Source organism: Nyctibius grandis, chromosome 8 (genome assembly GCF_013368605.1).
Source record: "Nyctibius grandis isolate bNycGra1 chromosome 8, bNycGra1.pri, whole genome shotgun sequence".
Classification (NCBI taxonomy): domain Eukaryota; kingdom Metazoa; phylum Chordata; class Aves; order Nyctibiiformes; family Nyctibiidae; genus Nyctibius; species Nyctibius grandis.
The window spans coordinates 14,170,772-14,184,774 of NC_090665.1; the positions used below are offsets into that span (position 1 = coordinate 14,170,772).

The 14,003-nt window shown below is 37.0% G+C and overlaps 1 protein-coding gene across 3 annotated transcripts in view; it reads right to left on the minus strand.

The window, feature by feature from the left end:
• The window catches only part of ACAP2 (ArfGAP with coiled-coil, ankyrin repeat and PH domains 2), a 69,628-nt gene that overhangs the window by 24,746 nt on the left and 30,879 nt on the right, over nt 1-14,003 (minus strand). For all 3 annotated transcript variants that reach the window (XM_068406576.1, XM_068406577.1, XM_068406575.1), the window contains exons 9-10: nt 9,703-9,777; nt 2,815-2,927 (exon numbers count right to left, since the gene is read on the minus strand). In XM_068406576.1, coding sequence (XP_068262677.1) covers nt 2,815-2,927; nt 9,703-9,777 — 188 coding nt within the window. The remainder of the gene's footprint in view (nt 1-2,814; nt 2,928-9,702; nt 9,778-14,003) is intronic.

Below are 14,003 nucleotides of genomic sequence, written 5' to 3' on the forward strand. Positions count from 1 at the left end.
AAATCCATTGTACCATTTCCTTTTCTCTTGTGTTTTTAATGCTGGCAAGTATACACCAATAGTGGTAATTACAATGATTTTTGGTGCCTTTAGTTCAGTCTTAAAGGAGTACTTAAAAAGGCCTAGAATCATCAAAATACCAACTGATACCAAGAGAGGAAAAAGAGAAGCTACCACTTTAAATACATATTACTACTGACAGTGCAACTGGCAGTTAGCAAGGAAGATCAGTGCTGTCTCCCTTGGTTCAGAACATGAGGAGATCCCAGTACTTCTTTCTAGGCAAATTCTTCTGGTTTTGTTTCAGCTGGTTGTTCTTCCACCCACCTACCCCAAAGATGGGCATACAATGAAGCAGCAAACTACCTATCCAATAAAAACACTGAAAAAATCTTGTCTGTGTTGGGGTCTCTGACTTCAGCTCTCAATTCCCTCATACAAAATACGTAATTCTCTGAATGTTTCCTCCTTTGGTATTTCATTGTACATTTTTACAAACAAAATGGTTTAACGCAATGACACAGTCCTTTCTTGTACTCTACCCAGTGACTGGAAAAACACTCTCACCTCTAATACATGGTAAACTTTAATCAGCATTATCTCCCTGCAGCTGAAACTGCACTACTACGTAAGTAAAGCACCCCGTCAGTGGAAACAGGCAGCGGAAAATGGCAATGACCACTTCAGTGCCTACAAAGTACCAAGCAATTACAAATGGATTCAGAAATAAAAATAAGATAAAAATACTTCTCTGTTTCTATTAAAATATGAAAAATGAGGCTAGGGTCAGAAACTAATAGTTATCTTCATTAAGGTCTTAAATGTATATTTTATGTATGATAATAGTAGTAGTTTCATAACAATTAGTAATGGTTTGTGAACATATGAAGTACAGAATTAAAATTATTGATGCAATTTCTAAACAGTGTTTATAGATAGCATATCCAATGCTATTCTCTGCCTAATTCTGAAGCATCCAACTAGCCTATCACAATGAATGAGAGAAATTATCAAGAATCTAAGATTAAGAGGTTAAAGGTTTAGCTTTATTGAATAATCCCGTGACAAACAAGAAAAAAATATAAGCAAATATAAATTATATAGTAAAAGTAGGCAGCTCTGACTCATTACTGAGCTGTTTACCTTGGCTCTCTTAAATAATTTATTGTTTGGGTATGTTTTTGTTATATATGTTCAAACCTGCAACTTAACCTGAAAGAATGTCAATGACTACTCCCTCGTATTTATTTTGTGTCCATTTAAATTTCCAACATACAGAAGTTAGTTTTAATTGAATCCAGCTCCCTCACCACCTGAAGGTAAGATACACATACAGTATTACTAGGTATGAAGCCACATGAAAGAAGAATATTTCTCAGCTACCTTCCAACACTCCTGTCCTGCTCCCTCCTGTTACCTCCCTACAGGGCAAGGCCTTTACACTAGCCAAAAGAACACAGAGAGCGAGTCAGAGTTTTGCCTTCTGTCACTTATCAAGAGGCTGCAGTCAATCCTGCAAAACACCTTGCAAAAGGACCCTTTCAGCCTGTTGAGAATCCAATAAAGGACAATCTTCTGCCCTGCTACTGCAGATTTTTCCTGTGTGCTTGCACTGATGTTTTACTTCAGACCAGCAATGTGCTTTTGAAGCGTATCTCACAGTTTTCTCCCTTCACCATCCTTTGGTGCCTCACAGGTTTGTCTTGGAGAACTCTGAATTCTGCTTGGATGAAACTAACCCAGAAGGTACATTACAATTACAGACAGATAATCAGACCACAGGGACCAGATTAGAAGTAGACCAAAGCAAACTCCCTTTTACTACTTGTACATGACTTGCTAATACAGATAATGTCTTATTGATGCCAATGGCCCTTGCATCAGTCTATGGATTTAAATGAAGCAATCCCTATTTGTTATAGACTTGAGATGTTCCAAGATGCTCAAGGAATTATAGAATAATTAAGGTTGGAAGGGACCACCTATCCAAATGCACATTCTGGCCTTTGAAACACAGCAAATAGTTTTAACAGAAGCACTGCTGCAAAAATTGCACAGCATAAGATAGTAAAAAGAGCTCTATATCACAACAAAATAACTTTAAAATTCAAGAACTGTATCCAGCTATACTGTAAACACTCCAGCATATATAATATTACCTTGAAAAACACGTATACCCTTGGAAATGCAAAAGAAATCCCATTCAGGGACAAAAATATTTAAACAATAGTAAAATGTGCATTGTTAAAGAGACATGACTAGCAATATATTTTTAATTCCCAACAGGACCATTGAAACTACTAAGCAGAAATCACTGCACAGGACAGGAATTGTAGAGGATAACAATTACATGCTCATCTTGCAGGAAAAATAAGTTGAATACTTGAGTCCTTCACTGTGTTTCCCTACTTCCAATGGCTATACAACTTCCATTTCGCTTTGTCCTCTAACACTTACTTTCGCAGCATATACATTCACATAACTTATTGTATACAATCATAAGGATTGCTCTGTTTCAACCCCCAAAGTAAGGCCAAAATGCAATTACAGAGACAGACTGCGCACAACAAAGCAAGTTTTCCATACATTGGACTTCTCCAGACTAAGACACACTCTTAGAAAAAGGCTTGCAAACAACTAGGACAGAAAATAAGGAAAAATGGCTTTCAAATGTCATCTCTATGTTTATCAACAGTCGTCCAAGCATTCTGTCAAAACTGTGGAATCAGTGAGTTGCACAGGCTGTAAGTCAGACCAGAATTTAGCTTAACAAGCAGTATCTTAATAAGCTTAATAGAAGTTCTGAATAGTTACCTGTTCCAAGTCTTGAAGGCATTGCTGGCTCGCTTAAATAGGTAACCTTCCATAACAATACCATTGGCTGCATCTACATTGTATTCTAGCTTAGTATCATCACTGGAATACTCCTAGTCCAAAGGAACAAGACAAGAAAAAGACATTGCAGTTTCAAATGAAAACGTCAAATATGGGCAGTATTAATGTCAAAGAGAAACATTTAGGAATATGTTTTGCTTCCAACACTTACTAGTCAAGTCATGACTCTCAGTCCCTGCCAATTTTTTTTAAAAAGCATTTCTAGATCAGAATGCTGAAGATTTTTACTTTACCTGCACATAACGGGAATTTCTTGCTCAGGTATTGGTGACCTCCAGGGCCAAGTAGAATTCAACCATTACTGACAGAGCATTTGATGCTTCAACTCTCTGCTCAAATGGTCTCACATATATCCCAAAGAAAGGAGAGAGTGAGGTAGAGGAAGAGGGGCAATGGGAGTTAGGAGTCAAAACTGAAAAGTAATTCTAGCCTGTGGCAGACAACTGTATAGAGCCCGTCGTACTTTAGCATTTTCTTCAGATCTGTCAAGTGAGCTGGATCAGAACTTAGAAGACAAGTAACCAAATAAAGATGATGCTAACAGTTATCCCTAAATTAAAGCAGTCAGGGTGCTGGCAATGATGACAAGAACTTCACAGTAATTTTCTCTTTATGATCTTTGAAAAGAATGTGAAGCTAGAAGTAGGATGAGGCAATATACATTTCAATCAATCTAATAACAAATAATAACAGCTAATAACAGATAACAGCTTTATAAGTTTTAGAAAGGTTAACTGCTTCACAACCCCAGCAAAGGTAGAGTAGACTAAATAGTAATACATGAGGTGATTATTTGCTTTCATATCTCATCTGAAAACAGCACAGACTCCTCCCATGGACCTACGGAGCTCAGGTATTCAGTGAGTGGGAGGCTAACAGCTACTAGGGGTGCATGAAAAAGCACACATGGAATGACATCATTTATCTTATGTCCAGAGATCAAAATAATATACATGCTATTATTTAATTTCACTGTGAGTAAAATATATCCTTAAAGTAGACTAGCAACATATGCCTTTTTCCCCTTAACTAGGGCAGAAAAGACATCGCCGAAAATTAAGTTTCAGAACAACAACAACAACAACAACAACAAAAAAAAACAGGTTAGATTCTGAAGATGCAGGACATTTCATAACATCACTACCCCATATCTTCAGCCAGTATTTTTTGTAAATTGCAAACATCAGCTTTGTGTGAAAAGTATGCTTGTAAATCTCTGTTTTGTACTTTGCTCTTTAGGAATTTGTGTGTGTATATATATATATAGGAAAACAGGCTATACCCACCCCGCAAAAAAAAATCAGCTTCAAAACAAATACCATTAGCCCTATGTAATATTCCAGCCTGCACACAACTTTTCTGCTACACATAATGTTTACTCTTATACATGCAGATTGTTTGGTCCAATCCAAGGTTAATTAAACAAGACAGTGAAGTCGTAACAAATATCAAAATGGGCCCTTTACACTCTCAGGCCAGCACAGCACCAAATTCCATAAAACTACTCACAGTAATCTGAATAGATTGATTAAATTTGAAATGTTAAATCTAGATTTTTATTAATTTACTGGCAGAAGATGAGTGCAAAAGTAAGAATTCCAAAAGAAAATGGAACTATCCTATCACTACCATATACCGATCTGAATAAGCGTATAGGTTGCAAATAAAAGCTTCTCAAAAACGACTAATTTGTGCATTCATTATTCAGCGTTTAATAATTTTGATTTTCTGTTTTCTAGATCAGAACATACTGAACATTGAAGACTTCACGTAAGCACAGACAGTCAAATATCACAGTACAATTTTAACTTAGTATTTCACAACTTACATGACATACACAAACATTCTCAAAGTGTTAAAAGTCCTGTTTTTTTATTATCCCCTCCCCCCCAAAAAAAGAGAGAAAATCCCTATCAGGACAGACTTAGACATGCTGATGTCACATTCCCCCTCCCCAAAAAAATGACAAATTACTCTAACTTACCAGCTCCCAAACATAATGAAACCTGCTAAAGATATGCATCTTCCTGCCTCAGTGATGCCTGCAACTCCTTGTCTAGTGAAATACAACATACATTCCTTCAGTCTTTTCTGTCCAAACTACTATGTAATCACATTTTCCTCCAGGTTTGGAGAACTGCTGCAGAAAACCCAACTGTCTTTTCCAATGAATCTAGAGCTATGCTTTGAAGACATATACAAGCATGACAGGAAAACTCCTTTGGATCATTTATCATGCTACACTCTCAGTCGAAATTGTCCAAAATACTGAGCCTTCCTCATGAAGTGCATTTAGTGCCATTTTTAATGGCTTCCCTGATTGAATTCCACCTTTATAGAGCATATTAAGACACAAGAGTATATGGACAAATGTTTAATATTTTCCTAACTATACACAGCAGACTACCAGCTCAGGGAGGAGGGAGTAAAGCTTCCATGTGCTTTATCCATAAAACTTCATTGATAAAGCTGTCATCAGGAAAAAGATAAACAAAAAACCCCACACTTCATTTCAATTAAAAGGGTAAAAGTAGAAAAAGGAACTAGATAGGCTGTGTCCGGCCTTATAGTCTCCACTATTTTATAATTAAAGAATAGGAGAAAAGCAGTCACATTATAGTTTATTTTTATCTTGGCTCATGGAAAAGTTTAGTGAACCACAAAAAATAATCAGGGGGTGGATGTATACATCCATATCTTTCCAGTGTCCTGCATAAGAGAATCACATGTTGATAAAGCCAGTCACTTTATGTGATTCAGAATTTTCTATTCCTTAAGCAAACGCACACCTGATAAAGACTGAATTTTAAATATCATTTATTTACTAGTTAGGTGTCAGTTAGGACTAAAGTATGTTTCACCTAATCAGAACTAAGAAAATTAAGCCAGTATTCTGAAAGTTACACTGAAGTGCTATATTGCACATTTCATTCAGATTTGAAAGAAGGAACATCTATGGCTTCTATTCTGATACATATTTTTCAAGGTTGGCCAGCTACTGGAAGAGAAACATGTAGAAGTGGATTATAGAAGTGAAGCGTACAGCATGCTTCCATGCCTGTTTTTTTTCTTTAAATGTCCATGAGGGATAGCAAACCAGCTGGCAATGGAAAAACAACTTTCATTTCCACAATGAATACTCATCTGGTGGGTCACAGAATACTTACTATTCTTGACAGTGTTTCAGTGAATGCATTTTCATACAAACTTAGCAATTTATCACACATACTGGATTCATTTCATAGCTTGCATGTTTTCTGTTTCTCTACATACAGTTTTCTTGTTACCATAACATAAACCCCTGTACTTTTCAGCAGCAGAGTTTTTGATTTACTTTCAATATGAAGACTGCTAGCAGGTCATGAAAACCATTCAAGCCATTTTACCAGTAAATCTTAGGGAATGTGATTATCAGCATTTTAACACTGAATATGTATTCCATTTTTTTTTACTTTAGAGAAGTAGAATTTTAAAAGTTTTTAAAAAGGCAGTAAATGGGGGAGCATAAGTATCAAAGAAAACAGTAATCTGAAAAGCTACTCCAGCATACACTAAACAGAAGACACTAATTGTGCAACCCCCTTGTTTAGAAAGTTGCTTCCATTCCCATCCCAATGGCAAACCAGATGTTTGTCATGCTTAAGTTGAAAGTCCCTTGAGGAAGGGCTTAAAACAACAACAGATACAACAAGCAACAAGGCTTACAGTCCAAGACAAAGTGAAAGAAGGCGAGATAGTCACTGAGCATACAAGTCACTTGAAGTACTGGCACATCTTCGTTTTTTGAGACAGGAATTAGTTTGCATTACCTCTCAACAGCAGCTCTGGTTTATGCCTGCTTTACAACTGTGGCAGCATCTGGTTTCCTGTCACCTTGTTTACTCAAGATATTAAAAATTTCCAAATCATTCTCACTCCAGCTGTTTCCTGAGCATTTCTTCATATGCAGATTTTTTTTTAAATCAAAAAGGAATTTGAATACAACAAAAGCCACTTGAAGTTCAATGCAAACGTTTTTCCTGTATCATTTCCCTCATTTTATAACAGAATAGTTAGCTCTGTCACAAAACCAAAAAGCCATAACGCTGTTTACAGGTTCAATTGATTTTTAAATTATTTCTTAATTCAACATGTTACTACAGCAATGGGCTGCAAATTGCTCAGAAAACAAGAGTTATAAGTCTTAAGTGATACTGACACTTTGACACCACTCTTCTGATATGAATCTTCCCTATATATTGCAAAAAGTTCCCAGAACGATCATGACATTTGTAGATTGACAGTATGTGTTCTTCCAGGTTAATACAGAAAAAGTAATTTCTTACACTAAAAAAAATTTTCCTGCATATTTGCTGAGTAAATAGAACACAACAGTTAAAACAAACAAATCAGACATCAGTTCTCTTAAAATAGAAATCAAACTAAAGTGCTGACCAAGCCCTTCCATGATTTTTGTATCAGCCTCTCAGACAACAGCCTTATTAAATAGGATGATGATTATAAAGAAAAGTGAGATGAGTTATTCAATTAGTGCAATTATTCTGCATGCGTATGTACATCTATGCAAACACAGGTAGTGGGTGGGTAGGTGTGTGCACATGTGCACTTACCTATGCATTTCAGAAAAGGAACTGTTCTTTATCCTCACAATGAAGAAAAGGCATCATTCTGAAGCATTAGATTAAAACTTCAGTATATTAAATGCATATATACCCCATGGAATACTCAACATAAGAAGCAGAAGTGTCAATAGTTATAAAACATGGAAGGATTTGGCACTAGAAGGTTCAGGAACATATGCCTAAGAGGCAGCCCAGTGGAAAGCAACATGACAAGCCATAAGAAGAGAACAGAGAGCAAGGTTGCTATCCTGGTCAGGTTGACCAGATGACAAATAATGATATAAAGAACAAGATCCAAGGTCTAAGTCAGTTCAAGATTCTGAAATCCTGATGAGCTGGAAGAAAACTTGGTAGGAAGGATGGGAAAAGCAAATAGGAGAAGACAAAAAAAAACAAACAAGACAACATGATTTGAGTAAAGAAACCAAGAAAATTTTTTTTACAAGCTGTAAGAGGAATCTCCAGTAAAGCATGCCCTCCAAAGCCTAGAGGCATTAATCTAGGCATTATCATCACCAAAATGCATCAATTACTTCACTGGTAAGGACAGGAGACAACATATACAACTTGAAACACAGACGTTTAGAGGACAACATACAATACAATCTGACTAAAATTGTCATTCAATTAAAATATGCAACAATATATAAATAACCTCACTACGACTGCCATTTGTACTAGAAACCAAGAATATTTATATTTCACACAGATATAGCTTATCAAGTTTCATGAAGCTTAAAAGTTTCAATTACCATTGATACTATTAGAAATAGTTTACCTGTAAAGCAGCCTTAAGCAGCATTTGAAGAAAAAACAAAGACTGTAAACACCACTGGCAACAGCAAAGACCATAATTCACAATAACAAGTTATTATTTCTGTGGCCAATTAAAACTTACATCCTTCACCAAGCACCGCTGTTCTCTAATGGTAAAACCCTCAACTACTGCTCACTCTTGAAACTAGGCCTATTGAGCCCAAACAAATTAAAATTTGAACATCAACCTTAATTCTTAAGCTCCACCTCTTTCCCATTTCCCCTCTTTCTTCCTCTTCCTTGCCTGTTCTTATCTTCTGTCTGCCTCCAAACACAGCACATCAGCACTGCCCTAAAACCCATCATCGTGTCTGCTCAATTTCACAGCTACAGCTATCCTAATACTTCCCACCAACTCCTGCAGGAATGACAGGATGAAGTGACAAAAACATTTTCAGCATCCAAAAATGTCACCTTTTCCCATCAGTATTAATACTGACTCCTACTAAGGCTACCTAAATTATAATCTCAGCATGTTTTCACTCCTGAATTTATTTACTCATCAGACTTCATTTACATTAGGCTTTTTTTTTTTTTTTTAATTTATGCCACCTGAACAGACACAGAATGTATTTGAATGAGAGTAAGAAGAGTTGCATTACCTTTAAACTGGTATCTAATACCTCTCAAAAGTACCTGCAGTATTAGCTCACTACCGGAGAGTTCAGTGGAAATATTTTTAACTTCTAGCATTACACCTGCAAAACCAATACTGATCTAGAGCTTCTGAAACATCCAAACAACACAAGTCATTCTCCCCACAACACAAATTATCTACATTTTTCTCAACAAGCAAAAATTAGAATTATTGCACATACAAATCTTCCCAAACTAGCAATTTAATCTTACTACTTTCAAATTTGTGTACAGTTGAACACCATGCATTAGACAGCCTTTACAAAAGTTTACATTTGCTCTTTATATGCAATAGCAGCTGCCACACTACCTCAAAGTGCTGCACTCATATTTGGCACAGTCCAGAAAGAAAGTGATACATATGACTTTAGGACTGGTGCAGTGTATACACCTCTTCTACAGACACACAGGAGGGAAAGATAACAACTTTTACAACTATATCAAACCCAAGATGCAATAGAAATTAAGAGTTCTAATGAAATGTTAGAATCCCAGCATTCAAATAAATTCTACTGTTCTATTTATGCTTCAGTCAAAACTAAACATAATATTCTGTTCTGTAATACAAAATGAATATCTGCAATCCAACTCTATGCCTAATGACGCGTAAGTCTATTTCTCTGCACTAAAGATACCATCCCTCACAGTTCCAATGCAGAGATGCACTGCTGGGGAGAGATGCCAGAGATACAAAAATGTGTGTGCAGTCTGCCTTTTACATCCTCTCAAGTACCTTTTGTTGAATAGTGGAGTGCTTTTGCTCCATATCTCTCTTCTCCTTTGCAGCATCTACAGCCAACTGATCCAGCTGTAAAGAGAAACAGAAAATTGGATCTTTAGATATCAAGAGAAATTTGGCTCAGTAGATTTCATAATGCTGACAAAAAAGAACACATTATGTCTAGACATTGCATGACTTTTGTTTTATTCGCATAGTATAATTACTTCCCTGGTCATAAAGTGTTTACCTTGAATAACCACTGAAGCCTCGTTTAAAGCACTGCACTACCATCCTGAATTAACCTCTACGAAAGGTGTACATTTCTTGTAAGTCTTAGAAGAAATGTTTAAGGAACAGCATGGTGCCAAGCATATGCGACTCTCTACCGCATTGGTGCTCAGCCTCTGAAGAGAATGACTCATGCTTTAGCTCCTCTTGCTGGCTGACTGGCCTATGCAGCAGCACTGGCATTAGCAGGAAAAACTAGAAGGAGTGAATGCTAGTGATTTTTTCCCCTCCACAAAGATCGGGGAACTGCCTCAACCAGGCTTTTGTACTGATAGTTTTGATCAGGTCACGAGCAGTATTGGAGCAAGATTCCTTGAAATCTTAGGTAGAACCATCCAAACTGTTTACAGTTTCAGAAATAAAAATATGATTTTGCAAAGAAGTAAAACTGTCACAACAGAGAGGATTTAAGTTAGTGTCCTTATAAAGTCTGTGATAATAAAAAAAAAGACACTACCAAAAACTTGCTGCAAGCATGTCTATAGCACTACCATATAAACTTTTTCAGTTTAAAACCAGAAGGAAAAGAAAAGGCAAGAAATTTAAGATATCCTGTAAGAGAGTAAGGGGCTTTTGTTTGTTTGGTTTTTACAGACTTTGATGTTTAAATAAGAAACACAGCGGAGGAGCAGATGCTGCCTGAAAGACCAGTTAGCTTGGTAGTTATGTGACACGCTACAGAATCTGTTGAACTCCTCCTTTATCCAGCCTGTAATACAAGACTGCCATCAACCCCAGTCACAGCATCTTACTGAATAACGATGCAGATGCAATACTGAACATAGCTGTACAGCCCGCAGCTTTACATCTGTGGGACAGACCTTGTTCTACTCCAGGCCTAGAACAAGACCAGGAATAGTGTGCAACACTATTTTCAGCTTTCCAGCTGAAGTCAGTCACATGGCAGAGGGAACAGTATGACTAACAACCTCTAGTTCACATACATAGGACCGCCTCCACCCACTCTCACAACAAGTGAGAACCCCTGCCAACTGGTCATTTTCTGCAGTGTTGTATTTTCCCTGCTTGAAATTATATAAATGAGAGAAAAAAGGGACAATAACTGGCTCTTACACCCTTCTGCTAGACAGTCTCCAACAATTAAGGAGCCATCAGATAGCTGAGACATCTGGATCCAATTCCATATTCTGTTACTTTTCTTAACTCTTCTCTCCCTGGCTTCTTCTCTGGCTCAAATGGCTGTACCAGCACTTTCACACCTTACAGATATTTGTGAGCATGAACACATTAAAGACTGAAGTGTCCAGACATCATATTTAGGTAGCTATATGACTTAAAAATGATAGAAGAGCCTCTAAAACAGAGACTGGGCTGCCATTGTACTCAAAGACTGTTTTGCACCAAGAACCCTGGGAAACATGTTCTTTTAAGATGAGAACCGGTCCAAAGGCTGTTCAAGACTTGATTCCAATAAAGTTTCTTGCTAAAACCTCAGGTTCGTGAATCTGCTCATGATTCCCAAGAAATTCCTCCTCCTACACTGCTAGATCACGGTTGGACTTGATGATCTTAAAGGTCCTTTCCAACCAAAACGATTCCATGATGGTTCTACAATTCTATGAAACAGAAGGTAGCCATGTTCAGGTTAGGGCAATTACCTCCAATTTATCTTATATACAGGCGTTTGAGGATACATTTACCACAGCATAAGTGCCAAAACAAAGTTTTAACAGCACCTCGTTTCATCATTTACTTTTTACTATCAGACAGCATTGCATCATTCCAGTTCCCAAGCTCAGACCAGAATTTCTTCTTTTCACTCAGGTGAGCAGCACATCAACAGTCTCAAACTAAAAAGACCAACAGCATACAACTAGCGAGACCTGTGGCCAATCACACAACTAAACTATCAAAATCCCAGTCATTATACCACTACTGGGTAGTCTTCAAAAATTAGGTTTTTCAAAATACTGCATTTACTGGTAAATGTATTTTTATAAACATGTAGTGCTATAAGTGGTATTCTGTAGAGAACTAAGTCAGACTAAAGCGTTTAGCTTTTTGAAGTCACCTCAGAATGAAAATTCAACTAAGTTTTCTTTTTAAACTAATACCACATTTCACATGAAAAGTGCTACATACCATAATTTCCATGCAAAAGCTTGTATTACACTTGTGTGCCATTAAAGATTCCCCTACAATGATCTGATTCACAAGTAATCCTACCCTGACCTAAAATATCCAGAAAGCAAAATTGCTCAATTCTATTCCATCATGTAAACCCATTATTTTGAAAATGTAAAACAAAAGAATTAAAAATTATAACCAGATGATTTTAGATCACTTCAATTTTAATACTTTAGGTGTTGTTAAACCTTGTAATTAAATATCATGCACAAAATTTACCTGGGAATGAAAACTCACTTACCAACAGAAAGAATCTGACAGTATTTTCAGAAAAATCTAGTAAATACCAGTTTTATGTCGTGACATACGTTCTCTCTGACCTGTTAAAGGCTGAAGCTTCGACCAATACAAACTGCAAAGCCATTAACTGTTAAACTTTCATAAGCTATTTACAAGTCTGCTTCTGTCATGAAAGAGATTCATTACTGAAATGCCAAGGTCTGCCACAAAAGAATAGTGCAGCAAGTTGTACAACTTTAGGGTCTTCAGTCTATCTTTGCTCCAATTGCAATATATTTTAAACATTCTCGGCTTCGGATTTTCTAAATTTAACTCCTTCAGTTGCTATGATAGCAGCACCAAAATGAATGTTACACAATGCTCCTTACCAAATCAAGCAAAAGGACGACCAGCCATTCAAAAATAACCTTGTGTTCCTTGCTCAAATAACCACAATGAAATGGAAACGTTAAAGCCTAGCTGGTAGCATAAACCACTACCAGCTCCATAGTTTTTTTTCTCCTTTCCCCATCCCCTCTTCTGCAGAGGTACAGGACACACATTCTACACTACCAAAACACTACAGTTCAACAATTAGAACCCAAAATGGAAGGATGTGAAAGAATAAAAGGCACAACTAAGGACAGAGTCACGTGCACCTGAACCTTTCAAGTGCCGCTATTACACCCAACATGGAGGGCTGTAGCTGTACAGTCACTTCCCTTCTTGATGGCAGTGCCAGCTCAAGCAGTCTGTCGCTCTTCTCAGCTCCATCACTTGCTCGCCACACGCATGCAAACACACAAGCACACATCTCCCTGACGTGTGTTTATAGAAGTAATTAAGAACCACAGTAACCTGACTGGGAACTAGTCTAGCAGAAAAACAACTATTTAGACATTTGATTGTTGGAGTTATTTTCTACAGTTACAAATCTGCTTCACTGCACAGATACACAAGCAGGTTGAGGGGCACAGATAACAACAGCGCTGTGGCAGGAATAACCAGCTCAGAACAATGTCATTTCTTAGACATTCAATGACACATCTACTTGAGATGAACGCAAATAAATGTTTCCTGTCATTTATTTGATTTTGTATCTGGATAGACACTTAGAATTTGGGTTGCCTTTGTTTTGTGGATCAAGTTGGGAAGTGGCAATAGAGGGTTTTGCATCAGTGCAGTTGTTCCAAGTCCTGGGACAGGGGCAAAAAAAGAAGTAGTATACAAGTATTTCCAGGCCCATTCAACTTGCACTGAAAACAAGTCAAGACACTGCTGAGTCTTCTTCCTGCACCACAGACAGATCTTCAGTTGAATATTGTATGTTCTTAATCTATTCTGCACAACCATTTTCAATGTCTTCTGTGTGCAGTTGGCTGTGGTCCATCTAACCTTTTCATGAGTCCCTCACTGAAAACGCAGAAGTTGTAATTGTGTGTTCTTAAACAACAAAACTGGGCAAGGATTTGATGTATGAACGCAGTTTTGCACTACTTATTAAAATCAGACTTCTGTGTTATGGTCTAAGTTGCTAACATCAATTTTATTTTCAGTGCACTGCATAATTCATACAGTAAATAACGTATACAAGTAGAAGGAAAAAACCTTAATGTACTTTCTATTGTTAAATGTATTTATAACATGGGTCACATACA